Genomic DNA, 15081 nt, shown 5'->3' with positions numbered 1-15081 from the left:
GGGAAGTTAGGTTTAGGCAACCCCAGGGAGGGTTAGGGTTAGGCTGCGGGGGGGGGGGGGGGGGGGCTTAGGTTTAGGCTGCAGGAAAGGAGCATTAAGGGGCCATATGGGGGAAGTAAGTATACGTACTTTCCCCCTGTCAGGATTCTCAGCCAAGATGCTGTGGTCGGTATTCTGAGTGTCGGCATCCTGTCCACCCGCATTTCGTGCCCAACCCGTATAATGTGTGTCGGAACAGATATGTTCGTAGTGTTCCTCTTGTCTAAAGTGAAGAATAACCTTTCACCACCCCTCTCTTCTACTAAGTGTAATCTATAGTCCCAATAATTAGAAATTCTTATTGTTGCTTATTGTGGCGATAAGATTGTCTGAATGTATTCAAATGCCGATGTAGGGATAGGGGCCATCGGTATGGTGTGTTTGCTGATATGATCAGTTCTCCTTAGAAGCCCGTTGGACTACTGTGCTTGTGCTGTTTGCTAACAACGCATGCGGGAGTGGTGAGTGCTGGGGAGGGATCTTACGGATCCGTCCCTGGTACCTTATGCGATTTTGAAATGGCATTAGCTTCCAGGACCAAGATTTCGGCAAGTAAACAGTCCTTTTTTGCTTTTTCGATCGAAAATGGGGGAACACAGCAGATATCTCCAGTGTGTCCATGTAGCAAACACCACTATAAGTGCCCCTGGCAGTGCCATCTTTCCAAAATGTATTCTTAAATATGACACTGGATCAGCAGACAGCAAAAACTCTGCACTCTGCCAGAACTTTTGCTTTCTACTGCGCATGCACCATCTTTACGAACATTGTGCCTGATTCACATTTGTATGCAACCCGATGGTTTACGTAAAAAATCCAATGGTTTGGGGTCTGCCTAGGTGCAGAATGGATCCTGCGATATTACTCACGGCCGTCCCTAGCTGTCGCACGACTGACATGCTGCAGCATTTTCGGTGCGTAGCAGGTGCAGCGATCCACTCCAGTTTACAAAACGGGGGTGAGTTGCACCCATTTGCTGGTGTGCTTGGTCCAGGGTCTGCATTGCGGACACAGACTTCCTGGACTCGGCTGACCGATTCCAACGGCCAGCCCGAGTAAGCTAGGCTTATGCAGACTGACCGAGGGCTGCTACCATCATGAGTCATGACCAATGGTTGTGATGGTGAACCCATGGTGCGTGCTCAGACGCTGCACTCAAATCTTGCCTCCTGCTGTATTTGCATTTCATTACTACGGTATGGATCAGACGCTTCCCTGCAGCTGTGCAATAATGTACAAAACTAAAGCACGCCCATTGTTGGTAAGATGGCAGCGCCAACATTAGAGCACTTATAGTGGGGTCTGCTGCACATGATGGAGGACCAGATTCACATGGGCCCTCTTGTCTGTCAAAACATCCTTTAATAAAGGCTCTCACATATTTGCATTCACTTGGCGTGTGCGGTAGTGTGTCACTTTTATGTGCTCCAAAATCTCTGCTTCAGAAGGCACTTTGCAAGCTCTATGCCACTAAACAGAGCCCTCAATGTGGATGCCCACACAAAGGAAAGGTTGTCATTTTGTGTACTTATATTCATGAAACACAGTCTATCATATCACTAGGAACCAGTACCTCATAAAAATTAATCACTGAGTGGTGTTCACTGGCCCTCAGTTGGTTCAACCAACACAATGGCTGCCTCAAACATGATACATTCTAACGATTGGCTGCGGTGGATTTCAAAAGGCCTCTGGGAATTTCAGTCACAGCAGAGTCCTGGTCAGTGTGCAAATGTAATGATTTCCAACTAAGACCACACAGCTGCTAGTTTCACCTAATCAAACAATCTTGCACATTAATGTTTGGCGGGGCAAAAATCTCTCTACATGTCGGAGCCGAGATGTTTCTATTCAAGAAAAACAGATCAACTCTCGGTGAAAAGAACCAATTTCTTCGGCTGAGGAGTACAGATGATGATGTCTGAATAATTACTTAACTGCGTTAGGGCAATAAGAACAGAGTAGAATTGGAACAAAGACATTCCTTAGAGTTTTCTAGAACTGACTGTAAAACCGTACATTCTCAGATAATAATCAGATTCTGTCAAAGATATTCAACTCTTAAGTTTTTCAATGTAACAAGTGACAACAAGTGATGACAACGGAAGATTTACTGCAAATGTAACGTCAAGGAGCGAGGCACTGTTACAAATGACATGGTTAACAGCTGCATCCAATAAAAATGATGTACAGTATAGACACAAAGTAATTATCATACCTGCCCAGTTTGATGGATGCGAGTATTGCTTACTGCTCTGCACTGTTTTCATTGCCTCTGAGAGCGATGCACTTGCTTTCATTCCATTTAGGAGCGACGAGTAAAAGGCATGAACAAACATTTTTGAAGCTGCCACAGGAACAGGCCAAAGAGAAACAAGAACACACTGTGCCCCAGCAGCCAAGAAGGCTCGTGTCAGGCCAATAACTCCATCTGCTGTAACTTTGTTGCTGGATTCCTGGTACGATCCAAGAACTACTAATTTAACAGGGAGCCGGAGATCCAGGACATCTGCGGCTGTCAGAAGGAATTCCTGGAGAGGCGGACAGTCTGATATACTTTCTACGTCACTGGCATCGTCCTGCATTTGTAAAGACTCAGGAATGGTATAGGTGTTTCCAAAGGTGCTTTTGTTTGTACCAGAGCTATTCTCACTGTTTGGGGTTAGTATTAGAGCTGCAAGTTTCCAGGAGACATGGGTGGCAAAGTGGACGCATTCAGCCTGTGTGAGTGCACTCATGACCTTGTCTTTTGTAGCTAAATTGCCAACAAGAGGTTGACATCCTAGCAATTCCGACACCATGTAGGCTTCTTCTTCTGCTGAAGGCATTGGACCCCACAGCCATCTGTCCATCACTGATGGTGGAAGTTTAGGATTTCCTATAACAGCAGCCATTGAGGTAGAATTTGAATATAATAGAGCATTCTTCCGCAAGTGAGCCTATGAAATAAGTATACATTGTTATAAAGATCAGGAACCTGCTTTTTCACTCAAAACACTTCTATGAAAACAGCAAAATGTAACTTGGAATTTACCTCTACTCTTAGAGAACATACGCAGACTTGATACAGTATTTTAGGTTCTTTCAAAAGTTATAAATGTGTCTGAAATTACACTCAATGATTAATTTAAAATAGAAAAATAAGACATATGTAACAGATCAAAGCCATACAGTTATATTTGCCATGTGAAAAAACAGAGTGACTATTCCTCTACTTTTAGGATTTTAGCATTTGACAGAAAATGGAGGCAATCATGAGAAATGCATCTAACAGAAAAAAAACAGCCATCAACAATTTGTTGTGAACGGAGGTGAAACAATTTACTTCCCTCTTACCTTGGAATTGATGTTCAAAGATCGGATGGAAGGAACAGCAATCAGAGAGAAGCGCTCATATAGATACTCATTTGATGAGCTTCCTTTTAAGAGAGCAAATGGAATGAGGTACAGCTCTCCCTCTAAGACGAGCACCAGCTGCCGGTGCCTACCCACAGGACCACTGGAATGCATAAGACCCTTGGGAGAAGAGATATGAAAATATTAATTGTAACTTTTATCAAATAGATAATGTTTAATAAAATGCCTTGATAAAAGGCTTTGAAATAGAATATAAGCTCTCACGAGTAGGGCCCTCTTCCTTCATGTGATTAACCTTTTCTTACTTTAATAATCCTCAATGGCCCAAATCCTGCAGTTTTTTTGGCCACCTTGAATCTTTATGTCGTCTACTGCTGTAGTTATGCTTAGTTACCCTGTACTTGTCCTATATTGTCTTCAACTGTAAGTCACTGTTTTCCTGTTTTGATTATGTGCATATGCACTCTGTAATTGGGCGCTGAGGAACCCTTGTGGTGCCATATAAATAAAGGATAATAATAATAATACAAATAATAGACTTGATAACCACAAAGTAGTGTGGAGGCAGAATGTACAATATATAAGTCTGAGGGAAGGCTGCCCGTCAGCCTGGAAGAGGGCTAAACCCTGAGGCTGAGACAGTTTGGCCTGATGACATCTGCAGCAAGTATCAGGCCAATAATGGGCAGCTGTGAGGATTATCAGAGCTAGGTTATAGGGCTGATCACATCTTCTATCAGACTCTTTTCTGCTCATCTTACAGATCACACTCCCTCTAAATTTGTGTTATTGTTTGTGATGATTCATTGGCAGGTAAGTCCTATGGACCCGTTATGGTAGGTAGCATAATGGTTGGGTCCATTCTGCTTCCACCTGAGAGTGCATTTGAAACTCCCAACAGTGACGATCATCTGTATTATCCAGACAAGGTAATACAATGCAGCATTACATGAAGGAGCACAGGAAGCCAAATTAATTGTCAGTGTTGGGCAAGCTATCATTCCCCCAGCTCATTTTCCCTCAACACATTTGATAGTTATATTGGGGATGGGAATAATGAGTAACTTCTCAATATTAGGCCTTTTTAACTTGATACCCTCCGACACACGTAGACTTGATGTTGGAGTAGTTTTGCATTATGCATCTTCAGTGCATTGTGATTTGTGATCTTAGTCGCACAGGCCATGCTGCACTTTATCCATCACCATTAGTTAAGATAAATTAGCAATAAAGATGATCAAATGTAAGCCCCATCCGTGGTATATATTTACAGTAAGAGAAACTAATATAATCCTAACCTAAAAAAGTGATAGAGACATGCCCATAGCAACCAATCAGATTCTACTTATCATTTATCTAACACCTTCTAGAAGAAAATAGCTAGAATCTGGTTGCTATGGGCAACATATCCATAGAAGTTTCTTATACTGTTTTGACTGAAGCCCCGTACACACTGGGCAACACACTGGACGATATAAATGATAACGATCTTTCGTTCATATCGTCCAGGGTGTATGGATGAACGATGAACGATGTGCGCACCTGCGGGTCATTCTCGTTCATCCCTAATCTACCGAATATGCAGCTCAATGTTAACTATATCTTTGAGCTGCATGGTCCGGCAGGGAGGGCGATGATGTCACTGAACGATATCGTACATTGATTTTGTTCAGTGTGTATACACTGGCGATCTCCCCTAATTAGCAATCAGCGATATATCGCTGATTGCTAATTAGCTGAGGTCACTCAGTGTGTACCCACCTTGAGGGTAGTAAGCTGCCATCAGCTGTTAAGGCGTTTAGATGAAAGTAGTGATGAATAGGTAGGTATACAAGTATAATATTTGTACACATTAAACTATGTATACAGCATCTGGGAAACAACAATCTGTATTGTGTAGTGTGTTGGATTTGCTAGCTGTATCTATGTACAGTAGTAATTTGATCTTATATCCACAGTAATGTATTTAATATTTCATCGGAGATTCACTCGCATATTCGCTCATACATAAGCATGGCACGATAGTCTCACACATCATGTTTAGTGCGGTGCTGATGCATCCCCAAGAATTGTACATAATTTACTGGAATCTCCTACTTGTGCTCATTTTGCATCTTGAACTCACATCAGTGTATGTGCTAGAGAAAGAGATTTAGGGTCAGCCAGGCTGACATTAAGCTGCCTCAGGAGACTTCATCACAAACGTCTACACTCCATTCTGACAAATTGTTTACAAAAACCAATGATTCCTTTAGGGAAGCATCCACAGACCAAAAGCCCATGGAGAACTTGCTTACGTTCTCTGAAGCTAAATTTACCAGCGTTTGCTCAATCGTTCCTTTCCCTGCACAGTATGAGCTGACAAGAAGTATCTTCCCACTACTCGGAAGTGTTCTCCAGAAATATTTTCTTTCTATATTACGTTTGACTTAGTGCTCTCAAAGCATTAGCTCCAGGTAACTTTTAGCTGCGACTGTAAGTCATAGTGACATGTGCCTACCCACAGTTCCAATTTAGAAGAAACCCCTGAGGTTTGTTGTTATGGTTTATAGACGCTGCATGCAAGAGGAGTGCAAATTAAATCAAAATAACATTTGCATTTTCATTCCATTTACAGTCATTAAGTAAAATATAATCCCTAAAACAAAGGCTGTGCAAATATATTAATATTAATGATGAGGGAGAGAAATATGTGGTTGATGAGTACAAATTATATAAATGTGTATACAGGTTGAGTATTCCATATCCAAAAATTCCGAAATACGGAATATTCCGAAATACAGACTTTTTTGAGTGAGAGTGAGATAGTGAAACCTTTTTTTTCTGATGGCTCAATGTACACAAACTTTGTTTAATACACAAAGTTATTAAAAATATTGTATTAAATGACCTTCAGGCTGTGTGTTTAAGGTGTATATGAAACATAAATGAATTGTGTGAATGTAGACACACTTTGTTTAATGCACAAAGTTATAAAAAAATATTGGCTAAAATGACCTTCAGGCTGTGTGTACAAGGGGGGTCATTCCGAGTCGTTCGCTCGGTAATTTTCTTCGCATCGCAGCGTTTTTCTGCTTAGTACGCATGCGCAATGTTCGCACTGCGACTGCGCCAAGTATTTTTGCTATGAAGATAGTTTTTTTACTCACGGCTTTTTCTTCGCTCCGGCGACCGTAATGTGATTGACAGGAAATGGGTGTTACTGGGCGGAAACACGGCGTTTTATGGGCGTGTGGATAAAAACGCTACCGTTTCCGGAAAAAAACGCGGGAGTGGCTGGAGAAACGGGGGAGTGTCTGGGCGAACGCTGGGTGTGTTTGTGACGTCAAACCAGGAACGACAAGCACTGAACTGATCGCAGATGCCGAGTAAGTCTGAAGCTACTCTGAAACTGCTAAGTAGTTTGTAATCGCAATATTGCGAATACATCGTTCGCAATTTTAAGAAGCTAAGATTCACTCCCAGTAGGCGGAGGCTTAGCGTGTGTAACTCTGCTAAAATCACCTTGCGAGCGAACAACTCGGAATGAGGGCCCAGGTGTATATGTAACATAAATGCATTCTGTGCTTAGACTTAGGTCCCATCACCATGATATCTCATTATGGTATGCAATTATTTCAAAATACGGAAATATCCCATATCCAAAATACCTCTGGTCCCAAGCATTTTGGATAAGGGAGACTCAACCTGTATATAATATATTCATGTAAATAGAACGGTAGTTCTACAGTGTCACAATAAGCAGGCGAGCTGATAACAGGAACATGCATATTACATGAATGCTATAATGTTACAACATCCTTCTGTAAAAACAATCTGCGTATAATGAAGGAACAGTGATATGTATTATGGATAGGCATCATGATTATTGTACAAGTTTAATGTGTCCATGTAAATGCACTGTCTGTCTTTTTTTGTAACCAATTTATTTTCCATTAAAAATGTAGAAAGCAGAAATTCCTCCAGTGAAGGAGCCACAAGCCATAGTCAGACTGAGCAATCTATAGAAACACCCGAGCTTGGGTTGTACAAAATATGCAACACTAGAATTCTATCATTTTATCCAACCTTTGGCAAGTTAACAAACCAATTTTGGATGCACAATATATGCATGTTTATAGGATCTATTAGTCATTTATGGTAGTACGGCGATAAGAAATTAATTTTCTCGGCCATTTAATAAAACCCTGTTTCTGAGCTAGTAGTTCCAATAGGAGCCATTATTGGCAAAGATGTTGGCAGCACATTGATAGTCGACATCGCTACCACTTTTACTGCCGACTAGGATGCCTACATGTATTGAATATGGAATATGCATAAGAAAACTGTGGTCACCAGGCAGGGAGGAGCATGGTGGTTGCTAGGAAGAAATCAGAAGATCCCTCCCCAGTGATGCTCTTCCTGTACAGGTGTTAGCTTTTTACACCAAGCGAAAACTATGCTTTTCGGAGCTCGGTGAACAGAGACAGACTGCAGTACCAATTGTCAATAGTAAAGACTGTGGTCTGTATCGTTACTCTGAGATGTACTGTAGTTGACATCCCAGCAGTCAGGATCCCGGCGGTCAGAATACCGGAGCCAGCCTCCTGACAGCTAGTATAATGGAGACACCGGAATCCTGACAGCCAGAATCCCGAACGTAAGTATGCCAGGAGGGTCAGGGCTAGTCTGCGAGGGAAGGGTTAGGGCTAGGCTGCAGTGGGAGAGGGGTTAGGGTTAGGCTGTGGGGGAGGAGGGCTAGGGTTAGGCTGTGGGGAAGGAGTGGCTAGGGTGAGACTGTGGGAGGGGAGGGTTAGGCTGCAGCGGAAGGGTTAAGGTTAGGCTACGGGAGGGTATGGTTAGGGTTGGCTGCCGGAGGAGGGTTAAGTTTAGGCTGCAGGGGGAGGGTTAGAGTTAGGCTGTGGGGCTAGGGGTGAGGCTAGGGTTAGGCTGCAGGAGAGGAGGGTTAGGGTTGACTTCCGGAGGAGGGTTAAGGTAAGGCTGTGGTGGGCGGGGTGGGGGGGGGGGGTTAGGGTTTAGGCTGTGGGAGGGGAGGGTTAGGATTGGCTGTGTGGGGAGGGTTAAGGTTAGGCTGTGGGGGGAGGGTTAAGGTTAGGCTGAGGGGAGGGATATTTACGTGGACTGTTAGGATAAGGGTTCCCTTGCTACAGTGCCCCTGTTGGGATTTCAGGTTTTCAGGAATACGCTGTCAGTATTCTGAACTCTGACATCCTGACTACTGATATTCCATACCCAACCTTTTAGTCTGCATGAAGTAGCAGTGGCGGAACTAGCGCAGATGCTGGCAGTGCATTGCACCGAGGCCCTGCACAGTGAAGGGGTCCAAAGCATTATAATGAGTCAAACTGACTCATTTAATGCTGCTGTCACCTGCTGTCGGTCCCTACTCCAAGCCACCAGCTGCCAGCCTGAGGCTGAGGTGCTGCCTATGCGCGGTGACTGTGAGTCTGGACGAGGAAGAGGAGGGGGCCACGATCCAGTCTTCTCCCAGCTACTCCCCTCTCCTCTCTGTATAGCTGTAACCCGAGCTTCCTCACTAGGCTGACCTTGCTGCCGGGGATCTGACAGTCCCTGGCATAAAGCCCACGAAAGTGCCCGCTACAGTTCTGGGCCAGGTAATTTATTTATAATATATTAGCCACCTGCTGCCTGTCACCCTCTTCCTGGTGTCACCCACTGTGTCTCTTTCCCTGCCACCTTCTCCTTTGTGTCACCCTTACCCCTAGCATCACCAACTGCATCTGTCACCCTGTCCCTGGTGTCACCCGCTGCCTGTCAACCTTTCCCTGGCATCATCCACTGCCTCTCTCTCCATGCACTCCCTCTCCCTGGTGTCAACCAAACCCCTAGCATCACCCACTGCCTCTTTGTCACCTTCTCCCTCTTGTCACCCGCTGCCTGTCACCTTCTCCCTGGCATCACCCACTGTCTCTCTCTTCCTGCCACCCTCTCCTTAGCATCACCCACTGCCTCTCTGTCACCCTCTCCATGGTGTCACTGACTGCCTCTCTGTCATCCTCTCCCTATCAGCCACTGCGTGTCACCCCACCCACTGTTTCTCTCCGTCACCCTTTCCCTGTCATCCACTGCCAGTCACCATCTTCCTGGCATCACTCATTGCCTCTCTTCATCACCTGTTGCCTGTCACCCTTTCCATGTTGTCCACTGCCTATCACCATCTCCCTGTTGCCCTCTTCCTATCACTCACTGCCTCTCACTGTCAACACCCCCCCACCGCCCCAGTCACCCTCTGCCTCCTCCCTGATGTCACCCTCCACCTCTCCCTGTCACCCACTGCCTCTCCTTGGTACTCTCGCCCTGTCACCCACTGCTTCTCTCTAGTGTTGCCCTCTCCCTGTCTACCACTGACTGCCTCTCCCCATCACCCTCTCCCTTTCGCCCTCTGCCTCTCCCTGTAGACAACTGCTTCTTTTCGGCACCCTCTCCCTGCCGACCACTGCCTTTCCCAGGGATCACACTGTCCCCATCACCCAATGACTGCCTCGCCCTGTCACCATCTGCCATGTGGCATATTATGAACTTAGGGTGGAGCCCAAACGATCCTTATGCACCTGGGCCTGACACTCATGAGTTCTGCCACTGTTAAGGGGATATATTTTCTGTTTCCACAAGATTTTAGAGAGGAAAGCCCTTCATAGATAGTTAAGGGTGCTATTTAGCAACATAGACAGAAACACATTGAAAGTTTTCTACACTTTATTTAGTTGGGTAGTAACATACAAATTTTTGATAAGTGTAAAAAGACATGACTTCTGATATATATTATTTAGTGTTTTAGTAATAAAATCCTACACGTGTTGCTATCATTGGAGCCACTAAGTCACAGGGACATTCCTAGGTTTTGAAAACATTCTCCACAGGTCTTGTGTAGAACTGTTGTGACAACACAAAGGCGACCTATACAATTTTAGGCGGGTGGTTTTAATGTTATCACTGATGGGTGTGTGTGTGTGTATATATATATATATATATATATATATATATAATATATAGTGTGTGTGTGTGTGTGTGTGTGTGATTCCTAATGGTCATCATGCTTATTTAAACTACATATAGCACACTTGGCGATGAGTATAGGAAACAGTGAACCTTAACAGTGGCAGAATGTAATTATGCACAAATTAATGTAAAAAAACAAACAAACCCAGAGTACCTGCAATGTCATCAGTCAGATTACAAAAATGGTGCGTATTCTTGAGATTTTATGAGGATGAAACTTCATGATATGCCCTACCACGCACAATAAGACTCTCCTCTAGTCTCCAAACCTTCAAGCATTCCCTGAAAACTCACCTATTCAGACAAGCTTCTCAAATTCCAGAACCGCTCACATAACCTTCATAAGCTTTCCTATACAATTATATTGTCACTGTACAGTCCACACATATCCTTACATATTTTATCTTTCTTCACTTTCCCTTCCTCCTGACCCTGGTTCATCATTGCTGTGATATGCCCCCCACTGAGAACCTTTGCAATCAGGTGGACAACTATGCAATAGATAGCACCTATCCTTGTGTATCAATGCCTATTTCCCTATAGATTCTAAGTTTGTGAGCAGGGCCTTCCTACCTCTATATCTGTTTCTTATTACCCAGTTTTGTTTTATCAATGTGGCCAATTGTAAAACGTAACGGAATTTGCTGCGCTATAAAAGAAACTGTTAATAAATAAATACAATAATGATATGTTGATGAGATTGTCAGGATCCCCACTTCAACTAGCTGATGCGTCCATCCAAGTGGATTGGCCAACACATGGCAACTCTATGATTCTCAGGAAGAAGAGATAAACTGTCTGTATGCCAATGAACATTAATGGGTGTTTCTAGAGAGTAATAGTGTCTACAAAGCTTTGTACAAAAAATTTGGATAAATGAAGGGCAACTTGGTTCAGTGAAAATTAAGCTTTAGCTAGCAAATATGTTCAGAAATTCAAGGCTATTATTGTCATGATACACAAGCAAATTACTATGTAGTGCAAAAAAATCATCTATCTATTTTTGCTTATCGAAATGAAAAATATGATACTAGAGAGCATAACAGCAATTACTGGTTTGTCTCCCAGCCGTTTACTGCTAAAATTTTTGTATTGTTTTTTTTTTACTGCATATGTTATAACCAATTGTACCAAATAATAAAAATTTAATTTCAACTGAGTTGTTTTTTTTTTGTAATTTTTTTCTTTCATTGTCACCAAACCTGTAATTTTAGAAAGTAGTCTGCAACCTACATTGTCCTTGTTAATTATTCAGTAACTAATTAATTCCTACATGGATTTTTTTTTTTTTTTTTTTTACTGATTGAAGTATGTGAATTTCTACTGTAGTGTTAGATATGTCTTTGGATTCTCTTTAAACAACAGCCATTCTATGCTGGAATCTTTTTAACAACTAGACTAGAATATTATCAGTAAAAGTGATGTAAGGTTATAATATTTGATGGATGAGTCTTTATAAAATATATTTTTTTGCTTTTATTACAGATACAAACTTTGCTAAAAAAAATGTAGCAGGAAATAAAAAGATATTCCTTAAAAATAAATAAATAAATAAATATATATATATATACACACACACACACACACAGTATATATCTATATACACAGTATATATATAATTGTAGAAAAGCGCGGCGGCACTCATCAGACTTGGATTAACCTTTTATTAATGCCATAAAGCCGACATGTTTCAGGGCTTGTGCCCCGTCCTCAGGGCCAGACATTTCTGTCTGGCCCTGAGGACGGGGCACAAGCCCCGAAACATGTCGGCTTTATGGCATTAATAAAAGGTTAATCCAAGTCTGATGAGTGCCGCCGCGCTTTTCTACAATTCTACATAGTGACTATATGTCACTGGGAAGGCACCACAGCATTTCACCTTGGGGACTTTAGGAGTGCCGGGCGTTACAGTGGACATATATATATATATATACACACATACACACACTGTATGTGTATATATATATATATATATACACACAGGGCCATAACTAGGTGTGTGTGGAAGGGGCACCGCACATAGTGCTGCAGGGTAGGGGGCGCTGTTGGCGGCACTTGTCAATGATCTGTTTTAATTACTTTCACTCCAACCTTTTTGAAGCCCAGTATCTCCTGACCGCCCCTGTCTCCTACCCTAACCCCTTCAGTCGCTAATACATATACAACATTCATAAACTCAACTTGAGATTTCTTCTGAGTAGGGTGTTTGATTAGAATTCAACAGGTTATAGGTTTGAATCCTGGGTATGGAAGTATATTGAATTTGAAATGTGTTACTTAATAAAGGGTATTGTTACTGAATAACAACGAGCTCTCAAGTTAAGTGCATAAATGTGGTATAAAGAGGATTTATATATTACATAGCATGGGCTTTCTCTGGGATTAATCTTGTCATACCCCTTCCCCACAAGGCATGTGCCTTATGTCCCTTTTGGAAAAATTAGGGGAGGGCACCAATTCTCTCTATGGCACAGGGCACCAAAAAGTCTAGTTACGCTCTGTATACACCATTTGGCAGGGGTTAACAGCCATAAATTCTAGGAGTGTGAGGTCTGTAGGACTGCAGAAGATGAGTGCATATTGTCATAGCTAACCAATGACATTCAGTCATGTGCTGCCAGGAATCTACTAGGATTGCAGTAGCTAACATGTAATTCTCTTCTGAATTCTACATTTTAACTTGTGTTTAGCCACAGTCACAAAAGGCCTGTCTTCTTTCTTTTTTTTTGTACTTAACTTCTAAGACACCACTGTTTTTTTACAGTCCATTGTTACACGGATGCACATCAGTATCAGTGCAGGGGTCTGTGAGGTCTTAAAACCAAGGTAGTAACTAAGCAGAGTACCTTCCACAGTCCTTTCACCTATATGAATTTCTCTGGGAGCACTATTCATGAGCAAATGTAATTTGTAACTCAAGTTGTTACATGGAAGACCTGACCATTTTAACATTTTGTAAAGTAGGGGGTTTTGTGAAAAAACAAACACAATGCAAGGCTTTCATCTTAAACTTTAGGATAGAAGGTCTGTACATGATTCCCATCATTGCAGGGCCTTGATGTAATTTTGAGTGATTAAGGAAGCTGACAAAATCTGGACGGGAGGCCTACTCTCCAGGGACTATGGGACAATGGCACAAGATTCCGATGCCATTTAAGGACAGTAGGCACGCGTGCTTCCATATTGTCTCTTATTTCTTTATCATATATCCATTACATACTGTATACATGAATGAAACAGACATTTTTCAGGACAAACAACTATGAGTATGTAACTGTTAGGGTCTCCTGCTCTGTGCTGCCACGTCGTCATGGCAACCGGGAAACAAGTGCTAGCGGAGTAACCTGAGCGTAGCTGATACTCCGGTTCGGGTCTTTTGCTGTGCAGTGGTTACAGGCTCTGTGCACGGCAGGGGATCCGGTGCTGGTATTTGTGCTCACAGTCTGTGAGGTCTGAGTGGGGCGTGGACAGCACCTGCTATATAAACCCTCTTCTCAGGTTAGGCAGATGCTGCTGAATCTTTGTTGGTTAGTCAGTTCCTGAAAGCTAGCTAGTACTGTGTAAACTTTGTATTTGTTTGTTGCTTACTGCAAATAGGCCTTGGGATTTGGTATTACACTCTGCCAATCCAGACCTAGCAGTAAGACTGGAGTCAGTCGTTTAACCTGCTGGGGTTCTTTTGCTACTCTGTGAACCTAGCAAGTTTGCGGCTGTATTCTCAGACTTGCCTGCCAAAATCCTTTCTCACTGTGCAAGGTGTTCAGGTGTCAGTTTAGTGGCAGTAAGCTGAACCAGTGCACTGCAAGTGAGGACTAGGATTGTGGAGACTCTCCTTGTGTCTATTATTCCATCTCTGACCAAGGAGTTTACTGCCACACCCGTTGGTAACCCTTTAGGGTTTTGCTGTTGCCCTTAGCAACAGCATTTCGGGTTCTCTACGTATTAAATCACAACATCTCGCTTCTTTCCATCTGAGCATTCCTAATACTAGGGAGACACCCAGTTTCTTAGCCTTTGGGCTTCTCTGTTCACTTTGTGTTTATTTTGTTACCCTATCACCTTCTGTGTATGTAATGTCATATTCCCCAGTCTGTCTGTGAGTTCATTTGTTTTGCATCCCTCTCCGTTCAGACACCAGTACATTCCTGCTGGCACTGGTGTGCATAACAGTAACCTATTAATGTACTAGGACCGTTCTCATAAAAATGTTTGTTCCTAGTGTGTAGCGGCCACGGTCATACATATTTTCTCAGCCCACAATATGAATGCTCCCATGTTGTATATGGGGTAAGTAGACTTTATTAATTTCTTACATGTCGCTGCATTATTGCTGCTGTTTGGTCTACTAATTAGCTGTTTTTGTTTCTCAATCTGCTTAAACCCCCAGACATAATGTGATCCTGGGACCACAGCTATATCCAGGGAAGCCTTTTCCAATCAAAAGCACACTTGAATGGCCAGACATTCTGCGTTAAACATGATCTCTTACTGTATATCCCAAACTAAGAACGATATGACCAGCTCAACAGTTTTACAGAATTAAAGAAATTACTGTTTGGCAATAAGCTAAACTCAGATGGACTCAGCCAGAGCCTGGGGCACCCTCCCTGCATAATACAGTGGTTTATTGTGATAATTATGCAGAATCCTTGACTTGCATTGTCT

At 42.8% G+C, this 15081-nt stretch overlaps 1 protein-coding gene across 4 annotated transcripts in view; it reads right to left on the bottom strand.

Annotated features, from left to right (window-relative positions):
* Positions 1-15081, bottom strand: part of TTC28 (tetratricopeptide repeat domain 28) — a 935607-nt gene that overhangs the window by 36962 nt on the left and 883564 nt on the right. For all 4 annotated transcript variants that reach the window (XM_063913174.1, XM_063913173.1, XM_063913175.1 and 1 more), the window contains 2 exons: positions 3376-3555; positions 2258-2978 (listed from right to left, as the gene is read on the bottom strand). In XM_063913174.1, coding sequence (XP_063769244.1) covers positions 2258-2978; positions 3376-3555 — 901 coding nt within the window. The remainder of the gene's footprint in view (positions 1-2257; positions 2979-3375; positions 3556-15081) is intronic.

The sequence above is a fragment of the Pseudophryne corroboree genome, chromosome 1, assembly GCF_028390025.1.
Source record: "Pseudophryne corroboree isolate aPseCor3 chromosome 1, aPseCor3.hap2, whole genome shotgun sequence".
In the NCBI taxonomy this organism is placed as follows: domain Eukaryota; kingdom Metazoa; phylum Chordata; class Amphibia; order Anura; family Myobatrachidae; genus Pseudophryne; species Pseudophryne corroboree.
The sequence above is the reverse complement of the archived record's forward strand: the minus strand, read 5'-3'. Positions and strand labels throughout refer to the sequence as shown.